At 39.6% G+C, this 20,475-nt stretch overlaps 1 protein-coding gene across 3 annotated transcripts; it reads left to right on the forward strand.

Annotated features, from left to right (window-relative positions):
• Positions 1 to 219: 219 nt before the first annotated feature.
• Positions 220 to 19,330, forward strand: BRCA1 (BRCA1 DNA repair associated). 3 transcript variants are annotated; one of them, XM_085083353.1, is made up of 22 exons: positions 220 to 346; positions 1,037 to 1,143; positions 1,581 to 1,634; positions 1,988 to 2,068; positions 2,562 to 2,650; positions 3,549 to 3,694; positions 3,903 to 4,005; positions 4,841 to 4,886; positions 5,340 to 5,482; positions 6,042 to 9,299; positions 9,960 to 10,045; positions 11,228 to 11,406; positions 11,574 to 11,740; positions 12,200 to 12,525; positions 13,147 to 13,234; positions 13,833 to 13,910; positions 14,397 to 14,437; positions 15,092 to 15,175; positions 15,578 to 15,632; positions 16,810 to 16,883; positions 17,277 to 17,337; positions 18,297 to 19,330. In XM_085083353.1, the coding sequence occupies exons 2-22, from the start codon at positions 1,064 to 1,066 to the stop codon at positions 18,398 to 18,400; spliced, it is 5,343 nt and encodes a 1,780-aa protein (XP_084939479.1). In that variant the 5' UTR covers positions 220 to 346; positions 1,037 to 1,063; the 3' UTR covers positions 18,401 to 19,330. The 3 variants fall into 3 exon arrangements, with proteins under 3 accessions (XP_084939479.1, XP_084939481.1, XP_084939480.1); XM_085083355.1 differs by having other exon boundaries at positions 3,906 to 4,005; XM_085083354.1 differs by lacking the exon at positions 220 to 346 and adding an exon at positions 447 to 697.
• The last annotated feature ends 1,145 nt before the right edge of the window (positions 19,331 to 20,475 follow it).

Consider the following 20,475-nt stretch of genomic DNA (forward strand, 5'->3'; position numbering starts at 1 on the left):
CGCCGCGCTATTGGCTGCTCCGCCTGTCACTCACCCTGATCGCCGCTCTGATTGGTGAGAAGGCGGAGCCAGGGGCCGCGGAACCACAACAATAAACACAGCCGGGCGCGCGCGCGCACGGCAGCCACGCACGTCCGGCGCCTGCGCAAGGGCCGCGCCTGCGCGCGCCGGGATCACGTGGGAGCGGCAGCGCCAATCAGCTCGCCCAGCCCCGCCCCGCCCCGCCGAGGCGGAAGGAGCCCATAAGAGTGCCGTGCGGGGGCGCGTGCTGGCTCCGCGGCTGCGGATTGGCTGCGCGCGGCGCGGCGGAAAGGGCGCGAAACACAGTGCGGGGAGCGGCGCTGAGGTGAGGAGGGGAGAGGGCAGGGCAGGACAGCACCGGGCAGGACAGCACCGGGCAGGACAGCACCGGGCAGGACAGCTCGGGACAGGACAGCTCGGGGCAGGGCAGCACCGGGCAGGACAGCACCGGGCAGGACAGCTCGGGACAGGACAGCACCGGCCGAGCTCTGGCGGCCGCACCGGCAGGGACTGCGCTCCCTCCGCGGCTGCTGGGACGCCTCGCCTCAGCCGCCTGGCAGGCCTGGCTGCGGGGCCCGTCCGGAGCCGAGCTGCCGCCGCGGGAAGCTCAGCGGTTTCTCTTTGTTTTCAGGATTTCCACACTCGCTGTGGGTCTCACCTGTGCTGGCTCGTGTCGGTACGCCCAGGATACTCTGTATAAGCGTGTCTGCCCTCTTCTTTGTATGCTTTTCCACCTAGCGAGCCCCTCTCTTTTGCCGTTTTGTGCTTCGCGCCCTCAGTGTGTTTCTCCTGAGTGCTGCTCCTGTAAACCCTTTCTTTTTACTCCTTCGGCTACAAGACGCTCGAGAGGTTTGAACTGTAAAATTTTAGAGTAAGAATTCCTCTGTCCTGTAAAGTCTTGCTCAGGAAATAGCAGCAATGTATTTGAAACGGGAGAACGCAGTGATGGGATGCACCAGAGCAGAAACACAGCTGGTAACGGTTGGTGGTTTTTTGGTTTTGTTTTTTTCTGTAGAGTATTTTTGGATGACTTCAGCGAAGGATGGACCTCTCAGTGATTACTATCGGCCATGTACAAAATGTGCTTTCAGCGATGCAGAAGAACTTGGAGTGCCCAATATGGTATGCCAGGGAATAATATCAGTATAGTTAATTTTGGAGGTTTTATCTTCCTTTTTTTTTTTTCCTTTCCTTGAAAATACTTTGTCGGTTCCATGGCTAACCAGAAAGCAAAGAGATTTGTGCTTAGGACTAAACATATTGATGTTTTGTAAGGCTCAAGTGAGAAAGTGCAAGAAAGAACTTATATTTTGCTCTTATGTTGTAGTATATTTTGCTTCTCTGTTAGAACCTAAATGTGTCACTCCTGTATTCCGTGAGGCAAAAAATGTATCTGATTGGAGTACTGTTTGTAAAGCAGCTTTTTGTCACTTGTCTCTGAAAGGTAAATGAGGTCTGTAATTCTTTAATGCAAACAAATGCTGAAATAGCAAAGGTTCTGGTTGAAGTCTGGATTCCAAGTGTCTATAATTTCTGTGCTTTTGTTTTGCTTTTTGTAGCTTGGATGTGGTACAAGAGCCTGTTTCAACAAAATGTGATCACATATTCTGCAGGTAGGTTTGAAAACTTTCAAGTGCAATGCAATTTTTAATTTCCATGTATAATTCTTTTCGGTTTATCATTTTTAATTCCATAAATACTGGTTTAATTTCCATATATACTTCTTCAGTGCTAATCATGTATGTATACTGTGTTTTGATAACTTCATGTAATTTAGGGGAAAAATCAGTTCTGTAGAAGAGAGCACTGCAGCTTCACAAATGTGACAAAGGGGATCAGTGAACTCAGTGTAACACCAGAACAAGAATACACACTTGATTGCTGCTAAGTGATGAATGCACATACTCAGTTTTAGGGGAAATGATATCCCTCTTATGTTACCATCACATATGTTCTTTTTTCCAAGGTTCTGCATGTTCAAACTTATCAGCAAAAAGAAAAAAGGTGTGGCAGAGTGTCCTCTGTGTAAGACTGAAGTTACCAAGAGGTGAGGAATGCATGTTTCTAAGGGGGCTTGAGGATGGGATATGTGAACTCTGAGGCAAGGCTAATAGTCTTAAAATATATTAGCATAAAACTGAAATAAAGAAGAAAAGGTGGTTATTAACTAAGCTGTCTGTTTCTAAAAGAATAAATGTAGTGTCTTATCTCAATGTAAATTTTTTCCAAGTGATCACAGGTGAACACATCTCTCCTAACAAATGTCTCTGCTATATTAGTGTTTAGTCATTACAGCTCATTTCTTTCTACTAAACCTACCTGAGGAAAAATATTATATGTTCACTTTTGTCGCAGTTTTAATTCCCATAGTAATGGTTGTTTGGCAGAACTGTGTTGTTATTTCCTGGCAACAATTCCTTATTGTCTCATCTTCCACATTGGAGTTCTACCCCTTCTTTTGTTCAGTCAAAATTCTGGAAATATTTATAGTTAAACCGTTAATTTGTCTTAAAGTAACTGAAGTAGTGATGTTATTTCAGGAGTCTGAAAGAAAATTCCAGATTTAAGCAACTGATTGAAGGATTGTTGGAAACTATCCGTGCTTTTGAGCTTGACACTGGTGTGAAGTGTAAGTGTTGTCAATGGATGCCCCCAGGTTTTTATTTCAAATAAGATTTTGACATATCATGTTTATATATAAGGTATCCCATTTACTGTGCAGCAATAAATATGGGAAGAATTATCAAAAGGTTTTTTTCCGTTGCATGTAGAAGCATGAATTCCATCAAGTTGCCAAGATTTTCTTAGAAAAACCTCTTGAACAGTTTTATTGTGTGTTTGATGACTCTAACCAACCTTTTGTTCAGTTCCTGAAGCATGGCTGAATGTGTATCAAATAATGTTGAATCTGTAACTGTGAGGGAAAGTCCTGCTGATGATTGTGCCCAACCTTGCAGTTTGAATTTGTTAAACAGTTTCAGAGCCTGAATTAGCAGGTGATGTCACTGTGTATGTTAATTCATCCTGTTCAGATATATCCTCAGGGAATCCAAATTTACCTTTCTAGTACTCAGTGTCCTGTAAAGGGTATTTGTTAGGGTATTGGCGAGTCAGACTTGTGCAGTTTATATTTGGGTCAACAAGACATTGTGGGTGGGGGGAGATGGTAGTGTTCTGTATATTGTGCTATAAAAATAGACTTTATTTTTGAATTCTTTTCAAGTTAGCAACTCTAAAATGACTAGAATTAGATTCTGTTCCTACTACATTATCTATATAACCAAAATTGGTTGGGAAAATTAGTTGGCAGAATCAAGATTTTATTACTTTAAGTTAAAATAATCAGACTAATAATTCATCACGATTTCATTCTTGGATAAACATATTTTAGCTGTGTGTACACTAAGTGCATAGGGTGTCTGCAAGTTTGTTTCATTTCAATAATACTTGTACACAGTCATGCACTTTTACACAGTCATACTCTGTGTAAAAAAATTTTCTTTTTTTTACCAAATAATGTTTTTTAGTTTTAAAGAGTCATCACTTTCCTAAAACATCTACAGAAGGCACTGATGCTGAGCTCCTGTGTAAAGAAAGTTCTGTCATCCAAAGCAAGGGCTTCAGAAACAGGAGGAAAAGTGCTAGAGGAGATGGACAAGAAAATTGCACTTTGGTAACTGTTTTTTCCCATTTTTTTTTTCATGGATTGTTTGAAAACTGATATCAATATGATAAATTACTTGTACTGGAGTTGTGCATAGAAGCTACCAATGCATATGAACTAAGTATTTATTTCAACCCTCTGCTAAAGTTTAAATAGCTATGATTTTTTTTAATACCCCACTGTTATAAATAACTATTCCTTTCTGTTTTCCTGTCAGCAGGAAGCTAGTGTGAATATTCAGCTTACAGATACCAAAATGTGTCGCCTGAGAAACAAAGCCCAGAAATGTGACTCTCAAAAGGGTATTTATATGGAGTTTGGTAAGATCTGTTTTAAATCCACACTAATTGCTCTTATGTACAATGCCTGCAAAGTAATGAAAGGTGATTATGTTCAAAGTCTTTATAAACACTAATTTCTCCTTAACACCCGAAATGACAACAAAGAGACAAATTGTGGACAATTCCAAGTTGGTAAATCAAAAGGATTTTTTACCTAATTTATTGTATCATGGCAAATAATGCTGCTGTAGTGAACCTTTAAGCCTTGGTGTACAAAATCCAAAGAAGAGAAAATTACAGATGTGCAAAAACTTGCAGCTGTTATAGCTAAAGATAACTACTCTTTTCTAAAGAATACTAAGCTTTGTCACCAATGCTTGAGATGAGAATGAAATCTTTTTGAGAAATGAATATTTTATTGCTGTCTATCCTGGCTTTTCAGAATTTTATTTTATCTGGTGTTGACTGCTATGAGAAACAAGATAGATGCCAAGCATTATTTTTTATGCTGTTCCTTCAAGGAAGGAATTGCTGCTTTTAAAGGGTAGAGTTTGTTTCCTTGCTTTTTTCCCTATTGCATCTGCCAGATTCAAATTCGAAATTCTAAATATTATTAGTTTTTTCATGTATAAATTCAGAAATCAGAAACTAACTTTTAGCTAGTTAACTCTTAATTACCAGTCTGTTACTAGTCACTGTATTCAAACAGAATTTTATGCTGGAGCCATTTAGATAGTTATACATAGAAATCATTATAACTAGGTAAAATACTTCAATGATTTCATCTGCTAAAAGTTGAAAGCGTCTAGCTCTATCTGGCAAGTCACCTTTCTCTGAATCACTCCAACCAGAGTAACAGCTGATTTGTTTTCAGGCTCTGAATCATCTGAAGAGTTTTTTAAACAGACAAGAAAAACTGGGTGAGTAAAAGTGATCAATTCTTATTTTCTAAAGACAATAGTTCAATGTTCTTATTTCAAGTGTTCTAGTTTCCTAGCATAGGACTAGGATAGAATTCTTAAGCTGACAACTGATTTTCAGCTTTGAGGGCATTAGGGTAGAAAGAGTAGCTGAGTTCCAACAGTTTGCCATATTATATGCTTTAAAACTGTTTTCTAAATGTTCTGTTGCTTACATGGACATTCAATAGAAAAGTAAGTACCGTGCTTAGAAAGTAAATATTAAATTCAGGATTGCAAGGGAGGATCTTTGAACAAAATGACCTGAAACTCTGAAGGCATCTAGTTGTGGTATCAATCATGCAGCTTGACTTCTCCAGAAACTATTTCAGGGAGCAAAAAGGGAAAAATAAGTACTATCTTCTGTCTGTTGTGGTTTTATCTGTAATGAAAGTCGATTTTCTTTCCAAACAGGTCTGAAAACAAAGCAGCAGTTCAGATTCCTTCTCAAGACAGGCTAGAAGAACTTGAGAGTGCTGAGAAGGGGAATGAAAATTCTTGCAATGCACAGCCTGACAAGCTGTGTGCCAAAGAAATAACACTACTAAATGTCATAGGTGTGTTATTTTGGTGACAAAGATGATGAAGCTTGAAAGAGACCACAAGTTAACATTTTTATTTCATGGGATTGTGTGTGTATAAATATATATACACACAGTATATACATGTATATATTGTGTGTATATATACATACATAACTGTATATACATACAGCATATACAGCTTGCAGCCTATAATGTAGTTCTGTTGATCCCTACACCTAGTGACAGTATAATACAAGACAATTCCTGTAGACTAGACACTTAAAATGTTCTATGCACAGGAACAGAAAGGGGAATAAAAGTAACTTTATCAAAAAACTTAATTATTCTACATGAACCATTTTATGCTTTATAGCACAAATGGAGAGCACTGGTTGGTAATTAATGTAAAAAAAATAGAAGAACATGTAATATGATCTTTCTGCCTTTCTCTAGAGGGAGATTTGTGCAGTGTAATATTCGGGTTTGGGGGAAATAACAGTTCTTTTAAAACGAAGTAGCCATTAAGCTTGTTACTGTGCTTGTGTGTGTAAAATGGATCTTAATAATTTATAATACCTATAAATCTTCACAGGAGACAGTGATTTCTCAAAGGAAGGCTTGAGCGAGAAAAGCACTCCGAGCATCGCTGAATGTGCCAAACCTGACCCAGTGAATGTGACTGAATGCCAGAGTTCTCCTTTACATGTTCTTGCTGTAGATCCACTCCCAGAGCAGTGTGACAGGATAGGTAATGCCAGTCCCAGAGTGAAGGGGGACACACCATTCTTTAAGAACACAGAAGAAATGGATGAAAAGCAAGCCCAGTACAGCAGTGAAAGCAAAGAGTTTGATTTAGAAGATAGCTCAGAGAGCAGGCTGGATAAAAGCAAGGAAATGGATCCTGTTGTACAAAGTGTGGAAGCTGTAGAGGAGTGTGAACCTGAGAGTGACTCTTTCCAAGACAAAGAACTTCATCTGGAGAAGCAACTTCAGCCAGAGACACTTCACTCTGCCACCCTGAACAAAGTCTCCAAGAAGAGACTAAAGCGGAGCATTCAGAAAGTCAATGAATGGTTTTCAAAAAGCAATGAGATTCTGTCTTCCAGTTCTTCTCTGGATGAATCTGCTGGATCAGCTGATGATGGTGAAGGAGATCTGTGTTTATCAGATAAAGAATCCTGTATCTCAGAAAAGACTGACCCTATGTTAGATTCCATGGAAATCTCATCAGTTAAAGAAAACAAGAGGTCAAAACAAACGGTAGATAACATCAAAGACAAAATATTTGGGAAAACATACAAGAGAGAGAGGAAATCAAATTCCCCTTCTACCTCCAGAGACATTTTACCTACTACAAGAAAGGAGGATGTGGCTGCTGATAAGTGCCTGAATAATTTCAGCAAAGACAGACTCAAACGAAAAAGGAAGACTGCCTCTTTCCTGCAACCTGAGGATTTCATCAAGAAAAAAGAGACAGAAAAGGCAGATGGGGACCCTCAAAGTGGTAATCAGTGCCTTGGAGATGCTGAAAAGAAAAGATGTGATGAAAGTGTTGCTGTTAATGAGAGTCACCTCTCTTGGAATAAAGCAAATAATGCACTAACAGAACCTGAGGAAGGAGGAGGATCCACATGGAAGAAAGCTGCTGAGAAGGTCACTAGCAAGCTCTGTGATGGGGAACTAGAAATGTCTAACTGTGATCAGAAAAGCAGCAAAAAAAGAAATTCTGCAGCAAAAAGAGGCAGGCATTCTACCAGAACTATGTGTGCTCTGCAGTTGGTAGTGGATAGAAGTTCTGTTTTCCCTGATCCAGCTGAGCCACAGATTGATAGCTATCCAAGCAGTGGAGAGCCCAGGAAAGTTGATTCTGAGCAAAATCAAGTCAGACGCAGCAGAAGGCTTCAGTTACTTTCTGAAGAAATGACAAAAGAAACGAGAAAAGGCGTAAAGGGAGCAGGAAAGAATAACAATGACTGTGGAAGGTCTGTCTCTGGAGACCAAAGGAATGTGGCAACTCACTCTGCTGAATGCGAAGAGCTGTGTGAGCCTCAGGATAAATTGAGTTACAAGCCAGTTGCTGATTTGAAGGGAGGTGATCTGGAAGTAAATGAAATGCAGGTTAGTCTAAAGAATTTGCCTGACACTGTAGAAACTGGAAAAAGTCTGTTCAATCCATCTCCATGTCAGCCTTCAAACTGTGGTTCCACTGTGCCTCATACAGGTTCTGAAGACAGTGAAATAAAAGGTAGTCCTCTCCTTCTGCAACCTCCTGTTGTGCAAACTGCTTCCCACCAGACTGAAAAGATGACTGAATCACCTGCAGTTCTTCCCCAGGAGCGTGGGCATGATGCACAAAGTGTTCCAGGGGACTTCAAAACTGACAAGTTGCCAATGGCAAAAAATATTCTGGAATCACCTAAGGAAGCTGAAGACAGTGAATTAGACACTCAGTATCTGCGGAATATATTTAGGCATTCAAAGCGCTCATCCTTTAGGCTTTTTCAGACTTCCAGGCAGGCATGTGCAGTGGAAGATCCTGATTTTGAAACCTTAAATCTATCATGTGCTGCTCAGGTAGAAAAGCATAGCAAACATTTACCACCAGAAAGCTTGCAAGAAGAGAAAACAACTACTCAAAGCTTGAGCAGGGTTTCTGAGAAAGAGAAGTGTAACACCTGTGAGTCTGCATGTGTTGATCAAGGGACTCTGACACCAGCAAGAACAGGGACTGCTCAGACTGAGGGCAAAAACAGACTGTTAAAAGAACAGCAAGGCAATGGAAAGCCAGTGTCGACTGATGTAGGGATAGAAAGCGAGTTAAGACAGAATCCCATCAAAAGAAATAAAACCCAAAGGGATCAGAGTAACACAGAAAAGCATGATTCCAAACAAACTGATTTAAGCACAAGCCAGGAAATAGGCTTCAGTTCAGAAAGCAATCAAGCAGGAAAGACTGATGTTGGTTGCAAAGGACCAATTATGCATTTTCAATCTGGATCAATGATTTGTCCTGAAACCTGTCAGCAAAGCCCTGCTGAATCCAGTGGTGAAGTCATTAAGACAAGAAGCAGCAAAACAGGAAGAAAGTGTGTAAAGGGGAATGAGGAGCAAGCAGCCCAAGCTGTTAGCACAGCAATGCCTGACTGTTCATTGGCAGAGGCTCCAGAAGAACCTGTTGGAGGGAACAGTGATCTTACAGGTTTGTCTGAAACCCCTCGTGGCTTACTGTCCTCTGATACTGATATTGAAGAGAACACCAGCTTTTGTGAAATTGATAGGAAAGAGCAATCTGCAGTATTTGTAAAAAGTGACAATGCCCTGAGAAAAGAACTGCACAATAGAAATTCAAGTTCCAAGCCAAAATCTCAAGGTATTCAAAAGCCTCGAAGACGAGTTCAGAAACTGCCATCGTCAGAGGAAGAGTCCTGTGAGGATGAGGAGTTACCATGTTTTCAGACATTAATCTTCAGCAAATCAGTAAGCACACCTTTGCAGGCTGATAAACAAATTACATCTGTGGAAGAGTCTCCAGTGAGTCCCATCATGTTGCCTCACAGTGGCAGTAATGATACCAATATGCAGAAAGTGTCTGAAGCTGCCCTAACTAATGTGTGTGATTCACCAAGCCAGGAGTCAGAATGCTCTGTGAACTTATTTTCTTCCCAGTCCAATGCATCTGAAGAATCAATTAATGGAGCACAAGAGCCTGAGAAACATTTACCACAAGTTCATGGATCCAAACAAATGAGCAGTGTGAATGAGAGTAAAGAAACTTTTCCAAGTTGTAATGGGGAGCCTAAGAGAACCAAAGATGAATGCCAAGAGGATCCAGACACAGGAGCTAACCTAGGTACAAACCAGGATTTTTGTCTCTGCAGCTGTCTTTATAATGTCCTTGCATACCGAGGTTTTTGGTGTTTGCATGGGAACTTTGTTCTGTATTTAAGGGGTGCTTGCTCTTCTCAAGGAATGTATCAGCCTTAAACAATCAAACCAAAAACCCTCAGTGGTTTATTTCCTGGAAATTATGTTCTTGCAGTGTTCTTTGTTCAGAACACAAATGAACAGATTGGGCACTAGAGACTGTCTAATGGGAATTCATTTTTGAGGGAAATGCTAGTTCTCTTACAGCAATGTGATAGTTGCATTGTTAGCAAAATTTCACAGCCTATCCAAGCTTTTCCCCAGATGAAATGTTTGTTGAAATTGGCTGTAGAATTTTGTAGTGAATATTTTGACCTTTTTATGGCCTTTGTAAATGTTTAGGACTCTTTCATCACTGTTGAAACACTGAATTCTATTTACTTTGTGTGTGACATAGTATTCTTCAAAATGTTCACTTACAGTAGATCTGTGCTTCTAACCTCAACATTTTCAAAACTTGTCACTTTAGTATTACAGTTATTCTCTAAAACCTCTGTAGTTAAGAGATTATGGATAATGTTGGTTGGTTTGTTGTTTGGTGGGTTTTGTTTTTTTAACCCTGCAGTTTTTTTCCACCTTCCTCAAGGTGAAGCATCTGGATACGACAGTGAAACAAGTATTGTAGAAGATTCATGTGGAACATTCTCTCAGGGTGAAATCCTCACTACACAGGTGGGTGAGTTTGTGCACTAAATAGTAGAAGTAACTCGCATTTTAGGAGATAAGGACATGAAAACTGTGAAATCAATACAGTAGAAAAGTTCTTTCATCATGATTCTTTGCCACTAAATTACTTCCAAAAGCATAATTAATGAAGAACTGTAGAGCTGCTTCAATGCCATTATTTGTCCAAACACTGCAATGGCCACAGCTTGTTATGTGACATTGGTTTCAGGGCTTAATTGTGGGAGATGCTAATTAATGTATCTCTATGCTTGACCAATGCTGGAAATGTCAGCTCCCCTATATTTAAAAGCTTTAATGGTGGGAATTTATAAGGATTAGATTTGTTACAAAATGATATTTAGAAACACAGAGACTTATCCTCTGTGTATAAAGATTAAATAAAATAATTCCATATTAGAATATTATAGATACAAGTCCCAACAGGCAGTGTCTAATGAAAGGTGTGTCCAGCAGTGTATTTTTTTTCTGCTGTTAATATCTTGAATGCTGTTCAGTGGCCTGACTTTATGTATTGGGTGATTCTGGGGGTTCTTGTGGGTTCAGTAACAAAGAAGCTCCACATGGTGCCAGTGCTGGAGCTGCAAATGGAATACTCAGTTCTGTGGAAATTGCTTCATCATGTGAGATGAAGGGTTTGGGGTTTGAAAGCATCCTTTCAAACTCTGAGTTATTCTTATGAGGACCTGTCTATGGCATGTGTTTAGTCATGTAATGTAGTTTTTGGGGGGCAACATAAGGAAGAATATTAAGAAATATTTCAGTCCTTTAAATCATCTTCAGGGCTTTTAGTAATGGTGGAAAATGAAGATTCAATTTAAAATTTATTAGTGAACATCATGTATTGAGTAACTAATGCAATTTGGACTAAATTACTTTTGAATAAATTTGTGCAGGAGTTGTGTTGTTTACTTTTCTGATTGATTAAACTCTGAGAGATCTACACTGAAATAATGTGGCAAAATGAGTGTGATTTTTTTTTTTGGGGGGGGTGTTTTTGTTTCTGATGTGGGTTATGTGCAATATTTACAGTAAAAGCACCATAGTCACCTTTTGAACATGTGGCAAAAACTAATTCAGAACAATTTTGTTATTTCTCATTTTCAAGTGCTTGTTAAAGAAATTAATCCTGACTTTGCTAATGTTGGCATTCTTGTGCCTCCTTTGCAGCAAAAGAATGCTATGCAAAATAGCCTGAAAAAACTTCAGCAAGAAATGGCTGTGCTTGAAGCAGCACTAAAGCAGCATGGAAGTCAGAACTGTGAATTTTCACCTATCCCTGAGGAAGTGCCACATTCTAGTACTGAAGGAACACTTGGAATGGATCAAATGAGAGAAGAAAAAGAAAGGTCAGTGGTTTGTTTGGGGGTTTTTATGCTTATTTCTAAATTTTTTATATTAAAAAGTCTTAAATACCTCTGAGCTTCTGAGAAATTATGATATTTTCACTGTTGCTACTTTTTTTTTATACTCAGAAGAGCAAACATGGTATTAAAACCAATTTCCCTCTCTCAAGGTCTCCAGAATTGTTGCTTCCATCTTCTGATCTCCTTAACAAAAAGGATTTAGATCTGGAGAAAGGCCTTGAGCATGACAGGGATCAAAAGAACAAAACTCCCTCTGAAAAGACAAAACCTGTGCAAGAGGCAGTGCAAGAACACAGGCAGTGTCAGTTTGCAGCAGGTAACATCTAAGAGGAATCCCAGTGCATTTTGATTTCTGGTGTTTTTCTCCTTTTCATGTTTTTACATATCACCAAGATACAAATTTCTCCTGTAAAACAAGGATTTTAATTTATATGTTCCTGGTCATTTTAAAAAGGTGTTACTACTTTATTTGGCAGCTGTATGGCTGCCCTTCAAGATGGGGTGTGACAGCATTTTGACAGTAATAGGAGTTTTTCTGTCTCACTTCTAAATTCATAAACTTCAACAAATGTGCTACTAAAAGTTCCACAGGTATTCTAGTGTCTTGCCTATAGATCAGGAAAAAGTAATGATAGAGGCAAAGATGAAGTAATAAACACATAAGGAGAGGAAGCGACTGCAGGATTTAAACCTAAAAGAGAGAGCAACAGCCTTCTACTGTGACTACAAGAAAGAAATGCAATTTTCTCAAGGAGTTATTTCTCTTTTCCTTCAGAAAATGCAGAGGAGCAGAAATCTGGGATCAGGCAAAACAGTGCATCTGTCTCATCAAATCTCTTTGGAAATGTGGCCCAGAGTCCAGATAACTCTTCCTCCTCTGTAAGCCTTTTTACCCCTCAGACTGCAGAAGCCACAAATGGGCCTGTTGTGAGTCAGAGCACTGCTAAAAGCTCTGGCCAAGGACACAAATTGAAGAGAAATGTGTGTTCTCCTGTACCTGCTCTGCACAATGCAACTGGGAAAGAAAATGCTACAAGTCCAGCTGTGAGTAAGAAGAAAGAAATGTCAATTGTGGCATCAGGTCTGAATCACAGCGAACATGTAAGTAAATTTCAGAATTTTGAAATCTCTAATTAATGATTCCTGGTCACCACTGTAGTCCTAAACAGAGAGATCTCTAAGTATAATAGAAACTAATCTGGTAGGAATTGCAGGTGAGTAATGCAGCAACTTAAGTCAAACTTTATCGCTCCTAGAACTGTGAGAATGCTGCACTGTTAAGCTTTGAACTTTGGAAATTATCCCTAATGTCTGGGGGAAAAACATATGATTCCAAAGCCAGAGGACTTCCAAAAAGCCTTGGGTCTTGTGGAGGGGCTGTGTGGGTGTTTGGTTCAATTTGTGTGCTCAGATGATGCTGCTTTACCCAAATTGTGAGAATTTCTCTAAGTAGTAATCCTGAGTTGCTAATAAATCTGTTTCTGCCCTCAATTTTCAGAAGGATTTGGCTTTTGGGTTATAAAGCACATACCAAAAGCTCTGCTTTACTTTAGTCTGCTGAATGGTGCCAAAACTGACTTAAGGAGCTCTGTTGGCATGCAGAATGTACATGAAACTGTTACTTTAAAGTAACTATCCTATTACATTATGCTCCTACATACTGGGGCTGCTGGGGGAGTTTAAAACTGTTGCTAACTGGTAATTTTCTTAACTACTTTGCAGTTGATGGTCCAGAAGTTTGTGAAAAAAACCCAGAGCACTTTATCTAATCACATTACTGAAGGAACAACCCATGTCATAATGAAAACAGGTTTGTTGGGAGCTGGGTGATAAAATCCTGTATTGATAGACCATGGATAATTTTACTTTACTCTAGCCAGCAAGCAGTCAAATCAGCAACAAATTTAATAAGTTTGAGGAAAAGGTATTGATTGTTTTCTCTATTTTAAGTTTTTTGTTTAAGCTCGTGAATCTTTCTCATTCTATTTCACAGAATCAGTGTGAGGGAATGTTTTTCTTGTGTAATTCACAGTTAATGGTACTTGATATTGGTTTCTCCAGCTGCTTGGTCATAATTTTCAGGTGGTTACAGCATGCCTAGTGTGAAGTAGTTCAGAACCAGCCAAACAGAAACAAAGAGAGTTCCCAAAGAAATCATGCTTTTTCTTGCCTCTTATCTTTATTGACTAATTTATAAAAGGGTTCCCAAGTGGTACATGTGATTAGTTTCTGCTCATTTCCTTCAGTTTAGTAGGATCACAACAGTAGAATTTTGGAACTTTCGTATAGTTTGTATATTTTGCTTCTACACTTAGCAAAAAATGTTTGCTTTTACATACAAGTAACCTGACCTGTGTTTTTTGGTAATGGCAAAACTGAAAGAGATCTTCCTCTTGTTTGCTCTGCAGATGAGGAGCTGGTGTGTGAACGAACACTGAAGTACTTCCTGGGCATTGCGGGAAGAAAATGGGTAGTCAGTTATCAGTGTATGTATAACTTGTGTTTGAGCTAAATGGTCTTTGCCCTTCAACCCTGAATGTGGTCACTTGTTACAGGAAAGAAAAATGATCTGTTTCTCTTGCCATCTGATGTTTTGCAGTGTTTCTTCTAAATACTTTAAAATAAATTAAAATTAAAAAAATGCAAACAGCAGCATCAAGCTTCTTCTTACGCTTGTGAATACTTTTTCTCTTTTCAAATAGCCACATTGGATTGCTCCCCACCATAGCAAAAGCCTTTTGTCCCTCTTGATTTTAATCTTTGCAATGCATGGCATCAATTAGTGTAAAATTAGTGTTATTTATAAAAGGTAAAAAAATTCTTGACCTTTTTTTCGGTGTAGAAAGGAATCTCTCAGATTCCTTTAGTACAAATCCCTTCAATTTAATATAGCAATGAAGTCAGACTACTGGCAGTGGAAGAACAATTTTGCTGGATAAAATGACTTTTCTTGTTCTGATCTTTTTGTTTAGGGATAATTCAGTCTTTTAAAGAAGGAAGGATACTGGATGAGGTAGGTCTTTTATCTTGAGTGAAATGTCAAATGGTTAAGTAATGCTGTTACACTGATGGACTTAGCAGTTACTTCAGATATTGTGTAAACATTTAATATATGGAATTTTAGTTCTGAAACCTGAGATTCTAGTTTTACCAAATGCTAGGACCAACAGCCACACTTAGGCTATATGTGTTCGTTGTTATTGAAGACATAATTTTTTAACAGGTTATATTTTATTTTTAACAGGTTATAGATGTATTTTTGTAAGTGTTCCTACTGATTATCTATTAAACTGAATCTATTCATGATTATGGCATAGAGCAAAAGACCTATTCCTTGTTTAAGGAAGTAGTGTTATTTACAGAAAATTTCTATCAAATAAGACTTTACTGATAAGATAATTATGGTCTTTGAACATACTGCTGCTTTTATTCAGTTTGCTAGACTACTCTACAGCTTGACTATAATTTGTTTCTTTAAAAATTGCCTGATGCTGCAGGGGTTTCATTAGTCCAGCATTTCTCTTGCAAAGCCATTTAATTCATTTTCTGAACACACTCATAGATTTTCAGCTCTGAAATATAACATCTTCCTGTTTTGATGCAGAACTTTGACAGGAAAGTGTTCTCAGTCTCTAACTTCTGATTCCTTGCTTCTGTTATATTCCAGGAGAACTTTGAAGTTAGAGGAGATGTGATCAATGGGCGAAACCATCAAGGTCCTAGGAGGGCTAGACAGTCTCTGACTAAAAAGGTACAACACATCAGGGATGCAAACTCTGTCCTGCTGTGACTCTTTCAGATATGTGGCTGTGCTAGCTGAATATCTGGAACTTCTTCCAATTTCTCTGCTATTCTGCTTACTCAGAGCTGCACAAATTAAGCATTTTTACACATGAAAGGTCAGCTCAGTCAGCAGCAGAGCAGATATTCTGAAGTGACTCACGAAGCTTGGAGTGAATGCTATCTTTTTATAACATAGGGTTAGTGGTCCTTAATAATCTTTTGGTTTGTAGGTTACAAAGAGCTTTGGATATGCTTTCTGAAATACTGATAACTCACTAACAAGCCCTGGAAGTGCAATGAAAACAGCATATTAAGCATTGTGCTTTAAAAACCCCACATGAACTTTGTTAACATGTTCCTTGCTTTTCAGATCTTTCAAGACTTTGAGATCTGTTGCTGTGGACCTTTCACTGATATGACTACAGGTGTGTCATTTTAGTGGGATTGGAAGAATGGTTAACTGAAAAAGATATTTGGAGGGGCACTGTGCATTCACCAGAATTTTACATTTGACCTCCTCTTGGATAATTTTTTCCTCTGGAACTTTTAAAATACCTACATGGGGTAAAGTGTAGGTAAAGAACTTTATCCAGCTGTATCTCCAAATGGAGAGGAAATGGTGTTCTCCTCTATTTGGATGTCCTCAGACAACCCTGTGGCAATTTTGCTGTATTTCAAACTAGGCCTTTTATCTAGTTTATCTCTGAGTCTCTAGCACTGAAGGAAAAGCATTAATGTCACGCTGTCTGGTAATTGTTATTGATGCTCCTGAATATGCGAGTATTTTTTTTTCTGTCTTAGTAAACAGCTCCTAAGTATCTTTTTTCTAGCAGTTGACACATCCTTATTGTAGCCTTATTGTAGGAGCAGGTGTTAAAAGTAAAACACAGCAAAGCTAGAAGTTAATAAGCAAAGAAAAAGCTGTGCAGGATAGCTTCACTTTGTATTTTTAAAATTTAATAAAGTATGTTGCATGTTTTGAAAATTTAAGCTATAATTTTTCTACATAAAATATTTGTACCTTACTCCCCATTTTTGTGGTTTATTCAGCAGATACTTTCTGATTTGTCCAATATAACTTTGTTTTTGACTAGGTGAAAAATTCTCACATCTCTTGACATTTACAGTAATTGCTACAAGGGGTGCAGTGCTTTCACCTGCTGCAGTGATCCTCAGTTGTGGCACTTGACTTAATCTTCTTCACTACCAATTCAACAAATTGGTGGGAATTAAGTACCTTGGCTACTTTTGTTAATGAGAGATAATCACAGTTCTAACTTCTGATTTTTAATTTTCATTTCACGTCTTGCATCCTTATGATAAGAGGAAATAAATTGTGCCTTTAAGTTTTGGGCATGTGTTCCACTGCTTTTTCATGGTTTTGTTCTGTGCAGACCTGACTAGGGAGTGAGGGAAGAGGGAGTTGATGTTCCCTAGCAGGTTTGAAAGTGAAAGGATGTGTTTTCTACTGAGGCTAACATTTCTTTCAAATTAGGGTGGTTTGAGTGTTGGAACAAACACACAAGGGTTTAAGGAATAGTGTCAGCTTCAATGTGATACAAAACACTGAAGTATAACTGACTGTTCATCTGATTTCCTCAGAACATCTCGAGTGGATGGTGGAGCTCTGTGGTGCCTCTGTGGTGAAGCAGCTGGATCAGTTCACACACCCACCAGTGAGTGCTGAGGATGTTACCCTTCCACAGTTTCCAGAGCTGTCTGACAGCCTGACAGTGTCCCTTGCTCCTGGGCCTGGCCAGTCTGCACTAGAAGACAGACTTCCTTGTAGTGGAGGAAGGATTGATGTTGGCCAGATAACTAATTTGACTTGAAACTAGCACTGAGCCTTTCTTTCCAGCACAAAAAGCCTTTTAGTGCTTGAATGTAGTCACAGCATTTCTGGAGAGACATCACAGAAGGATCTTAGTCTTTCTCCCTCTACTACTTCTTGTCTCCCTCTCTAAAGTGATGCTCTGGAGCAGAGTTAGCCCAGTTATTGCACTGTAGATATGAGAATGATGTAAGGACAGGCAGATAACAATAGCATTTTTTTTATCTTAAAATCCTAGAATTCTACTGCTGTTGTGGTTGTGCAGCCAGATGCTTGGAAGGAAAACGTGGATTACAGAGGTAAAGCAACACTGTCATGAGCTGCTTTCTAGTCTTTATCACAGAGGGTTTGTAGAGGAATCAAAATTCTACTGCATCTGGAGTCTTGAAAGAAAAATCTAGAAGGTGAAAGTATATTGTGTCAAGAACCTGCAACAGAGTCTTAAAATCTACTCTGGCAGATGAAGGCTGTTGCCTCAGTTGTCCTCTGTGTATCCTCAGCTTTAGACAAACTTTCCTAATGGAATAGTTTTTAAAAGGTGGGGAAAGGTGACCTTGGAGGAGCAGTAGGATCTAGGAGAAAGCCTCAGATGGAACAAGATTCCCTTGGTCTGGAAAGGTCGTGTTAAAAAGCCTTAATTGATATAATATCACATTTTTTTCTTTTAAGCAAAATGCTCTGGAGAAACCATGAGACTTTGAAAGTGCAAGTGTTCCAGATTAATTTAGAGATAGTTGGGTTCTGGAATGAATGGGAGCTGGTTAGTCTACAGTGAAGTCCAGCAAAACAGTGGAGCAGGATGATGATGTAAAAAACCCAGCTGTTTCCATGGCACTGGAAAAATGAGAAAAAGATCCTGGAATGAGGGAGAACTGAAAGCACTTCAGTAATTTTCTGTTGCTTCTGTCATAATGAGACTTGTTGCTTGTCACACACTCAGTATGTGGAGGCAAACAGGAACCACAGCTCTGTCACTGAGATCCTGAATTAAGAGATAACTGCATCCTTTGCTTTTAGTGTTTATGCTGTGGTGGTCACTGCCTCCTGCTTGGTCAGTTCCCAAACAGCTCTGCTCTTTGGAGCAACAGCATTACCTGCTTTGGCACAGGGAGCAGCAGTGCCAGCCTTCTGGTTTTTATCAAGGCTTTTAAAATGTCACAGATAAAGCAAAGAGCTATTCTGAAAGAGTCAGTAGACTCACCTTAAGCTGGTTTGACTCCTTGCTAACAGTTGTATCATTTGTGTCTTTGTTTCACAGCAATCCAGCAGCAGCACAACGTTGCTATGGTGACTCGGGAATGGGTCCTGGACAGCGTGGCTTGCTATGAGTGCCAGGAGTTCAGTGCTTACCTCATGTCCTAGGGGTGAGCAGCACTTGTTATTAATGACTGAATTACTTAAACAGCAATTACCATCTGAAGATGGAATTACCCACTGTTCCTGAAAGCTTTGCGTTAACGTAAAGGACTTTTTTGCAATTATAAATGTTAAACAAATTTTAGAAGTTGGAAAATATGCATATGGCCTCCTCAGAGAAATGGAGGTATATTATTTGCTGCTGCAGCCAGTTCCTGTTTAGGTACTCGAGGACATTTTGGAGACAGTCATTTAAAAGAGGAATATTGGGCTCAGGGCTTGAATTACAACATACCTGCACTCTGGAGTAACCTCCATATTTTCATTTTGCTTAAATACAAACTCTGAATGCTATTTTGTGATTGATGCATCAGCCTTGGCCATGGATTGATTATGGTGGTGTTGAAAACTCTACAAACAGCTTTCCTGTTGTGTATCAAAATGCCACCTCACCCTAACCAGAAACACTGTCACATGTATGGTCTCCAGAAAGCCAGTGATTGAGTCTGAACAGAAAGCAAGTCTTGAAACCAGGAAACTTTACCAGTGTTGTCAGCCTGATTTCTGACAAGTGTATGTGGCACTGTGAAAGGATAATGAATAGGTGCATTTTAGTATCCCAGTGACCCATAATAAGCCCAATAAGAATCTGCTTCTAATAGTCCCTGCTAGCAAAATGAGGCTGCAAAGAAATTGGTTTTTTATGAAAGAAAATATCTTGCTTGTTTCTGTTGCCAAGCAATTCTACTTCATATCTTATTTTGTACTTCGAGAGCAGAAAGAGAACCTGTTCCCATGAACTGGTTGTTTAAAAAGAGCAAAGTGTAGCTAAGTTCAGGAAATTTTGTGATAAGATGCTGCTGTCTTGGAAAGTTACAGAAAGTATGTTTGTAAATATTTGAATGCACAAAGCAAATAAAATTATTTTGGCAAGTATTTTCCCTAATTGTTTCGCTTTTCTTCTGTGAACCAGTCCCTCAGGCTCTGCATTGAGGCAAATGTGAAAAAATACCAAAGTCCAACCTCCTGAAATGGGGAAGTGGAGACTGACTAGAGAAAGTAAAAAATGTAAATGAGATTTTCCAAGATGCAATCAGAATTGCAATTGCTATCAGCCTGAGACGTAAATGTGTTATCAGCTGTCTTGCAGCTGCCAAGTGCAGGTAGGCTGATCAAGCATTGCTGCTGCTGCTGTGAGTGCTTGAAGCATTTGCTCAGCTGCCACACGCCGCTGTTTTCTTCTGTGTGACAATATTCCATCAGCACGAGGCTGTTCAACACAGCCTCACTTGCTGCTGCTCCTCTTATCTCTGAAGCCCATGCTGGCAGTGGGTATTGTATAATCTACATTTCAAAGGATAGCTGGAGGCAATGACTAAACACTGCCTGTTAAATGCATGGAAAAGGCCAAGAAAAGCTGTTTTGCTTTGGCCGTTGTGAGATTGTCCCCCAGATGTTGATGCAAAGGTTCTGTCAGGTGAGGTATTAGCTCCAGCTGGGTAATTGTAGGAATGACACCCATGGTGCTGCCATTCCTCCTTGGAGGTGACCAGATCTGTGGGAACTCTGTTTTCCATAAAGTTAAGCATTACCTGTAAACTTTTGTAGTCACCTCCATCTCATGTAAGATTTGAATGAAGTGAAATGACTACCAAACAGCTAAAGCCAAGGCTCTGCTTCCAGAGGAACAGGCAGTTTAAAGGGAGCTGCATTGTGGAATCCATGTGGACTTCTCTAGTAAGGACTTCTCTTCCCAGCTTCAGTAATAAAGCCCCAGCATGTGGAGTTCTACAGCACTCTCTGGGTCATGCTATATGTCAGGATCAAGGTCCATTTCTTCCCTGTTTGCTCATTTGCCAGAGCAGCTTTGTGATACTTTGCAGGGTAGGAAGCCTGAGGTGAATGCAGTTTTCAAGTGTGGCTGGGCTGCACACTGCTCTTCTCAGCAGCTTTTGATCCTGTTCACTGGAGGGAGAGAGGGAGCACAGGAAAGGTTGGTGCCTGCTGTAAGTTTGCTGAAGCTTTGCCATCAGATAAGTACCACATCTGTAGTTAAAGCTGCTCTGGGTTTGCAACTCAAC

This window comes from Lichenostomus cassidix, chromosome 27 (assembly GCF_008360975.1).
Source record: "Lichenostomus cassidix isolate B80296 chromosome 27, HeHo_3.0, whole genome shotgun sequence".
Classification (NCBI taxonomy): domain Eukaryota; kingdom Metazoa; phylum Chordata; class Aves; order Passeriformes; family Meliphagidae; genus Lichenostomus; species Lichenostomus cassidix.

Excerpts from the sequence above, each read along its gene's own strand:
- BRCA1 (XM_085083353.1), top strand. The coding sequence starts at position 1,064 with ATGGACCTCTCAGTGATTACTATCGGCCATGTACAAAATGTGCTTTCA. Across the intron at positions 1,635-1,987 it reads TGTGATCACATATTCTGCAG|GTTCTGCATGTTCAAACTTA; the intron begins GTAGGTTTGAAA and ends CTTTTTTCCAAG. Across the intron at positions 15,633-16,809 it reads TTTCACTGATATGACTACAG|AACATCTCGAGTGGATGGTG; the intron begins GTGTGTCATTTT and ends TGATTTCCTCAG.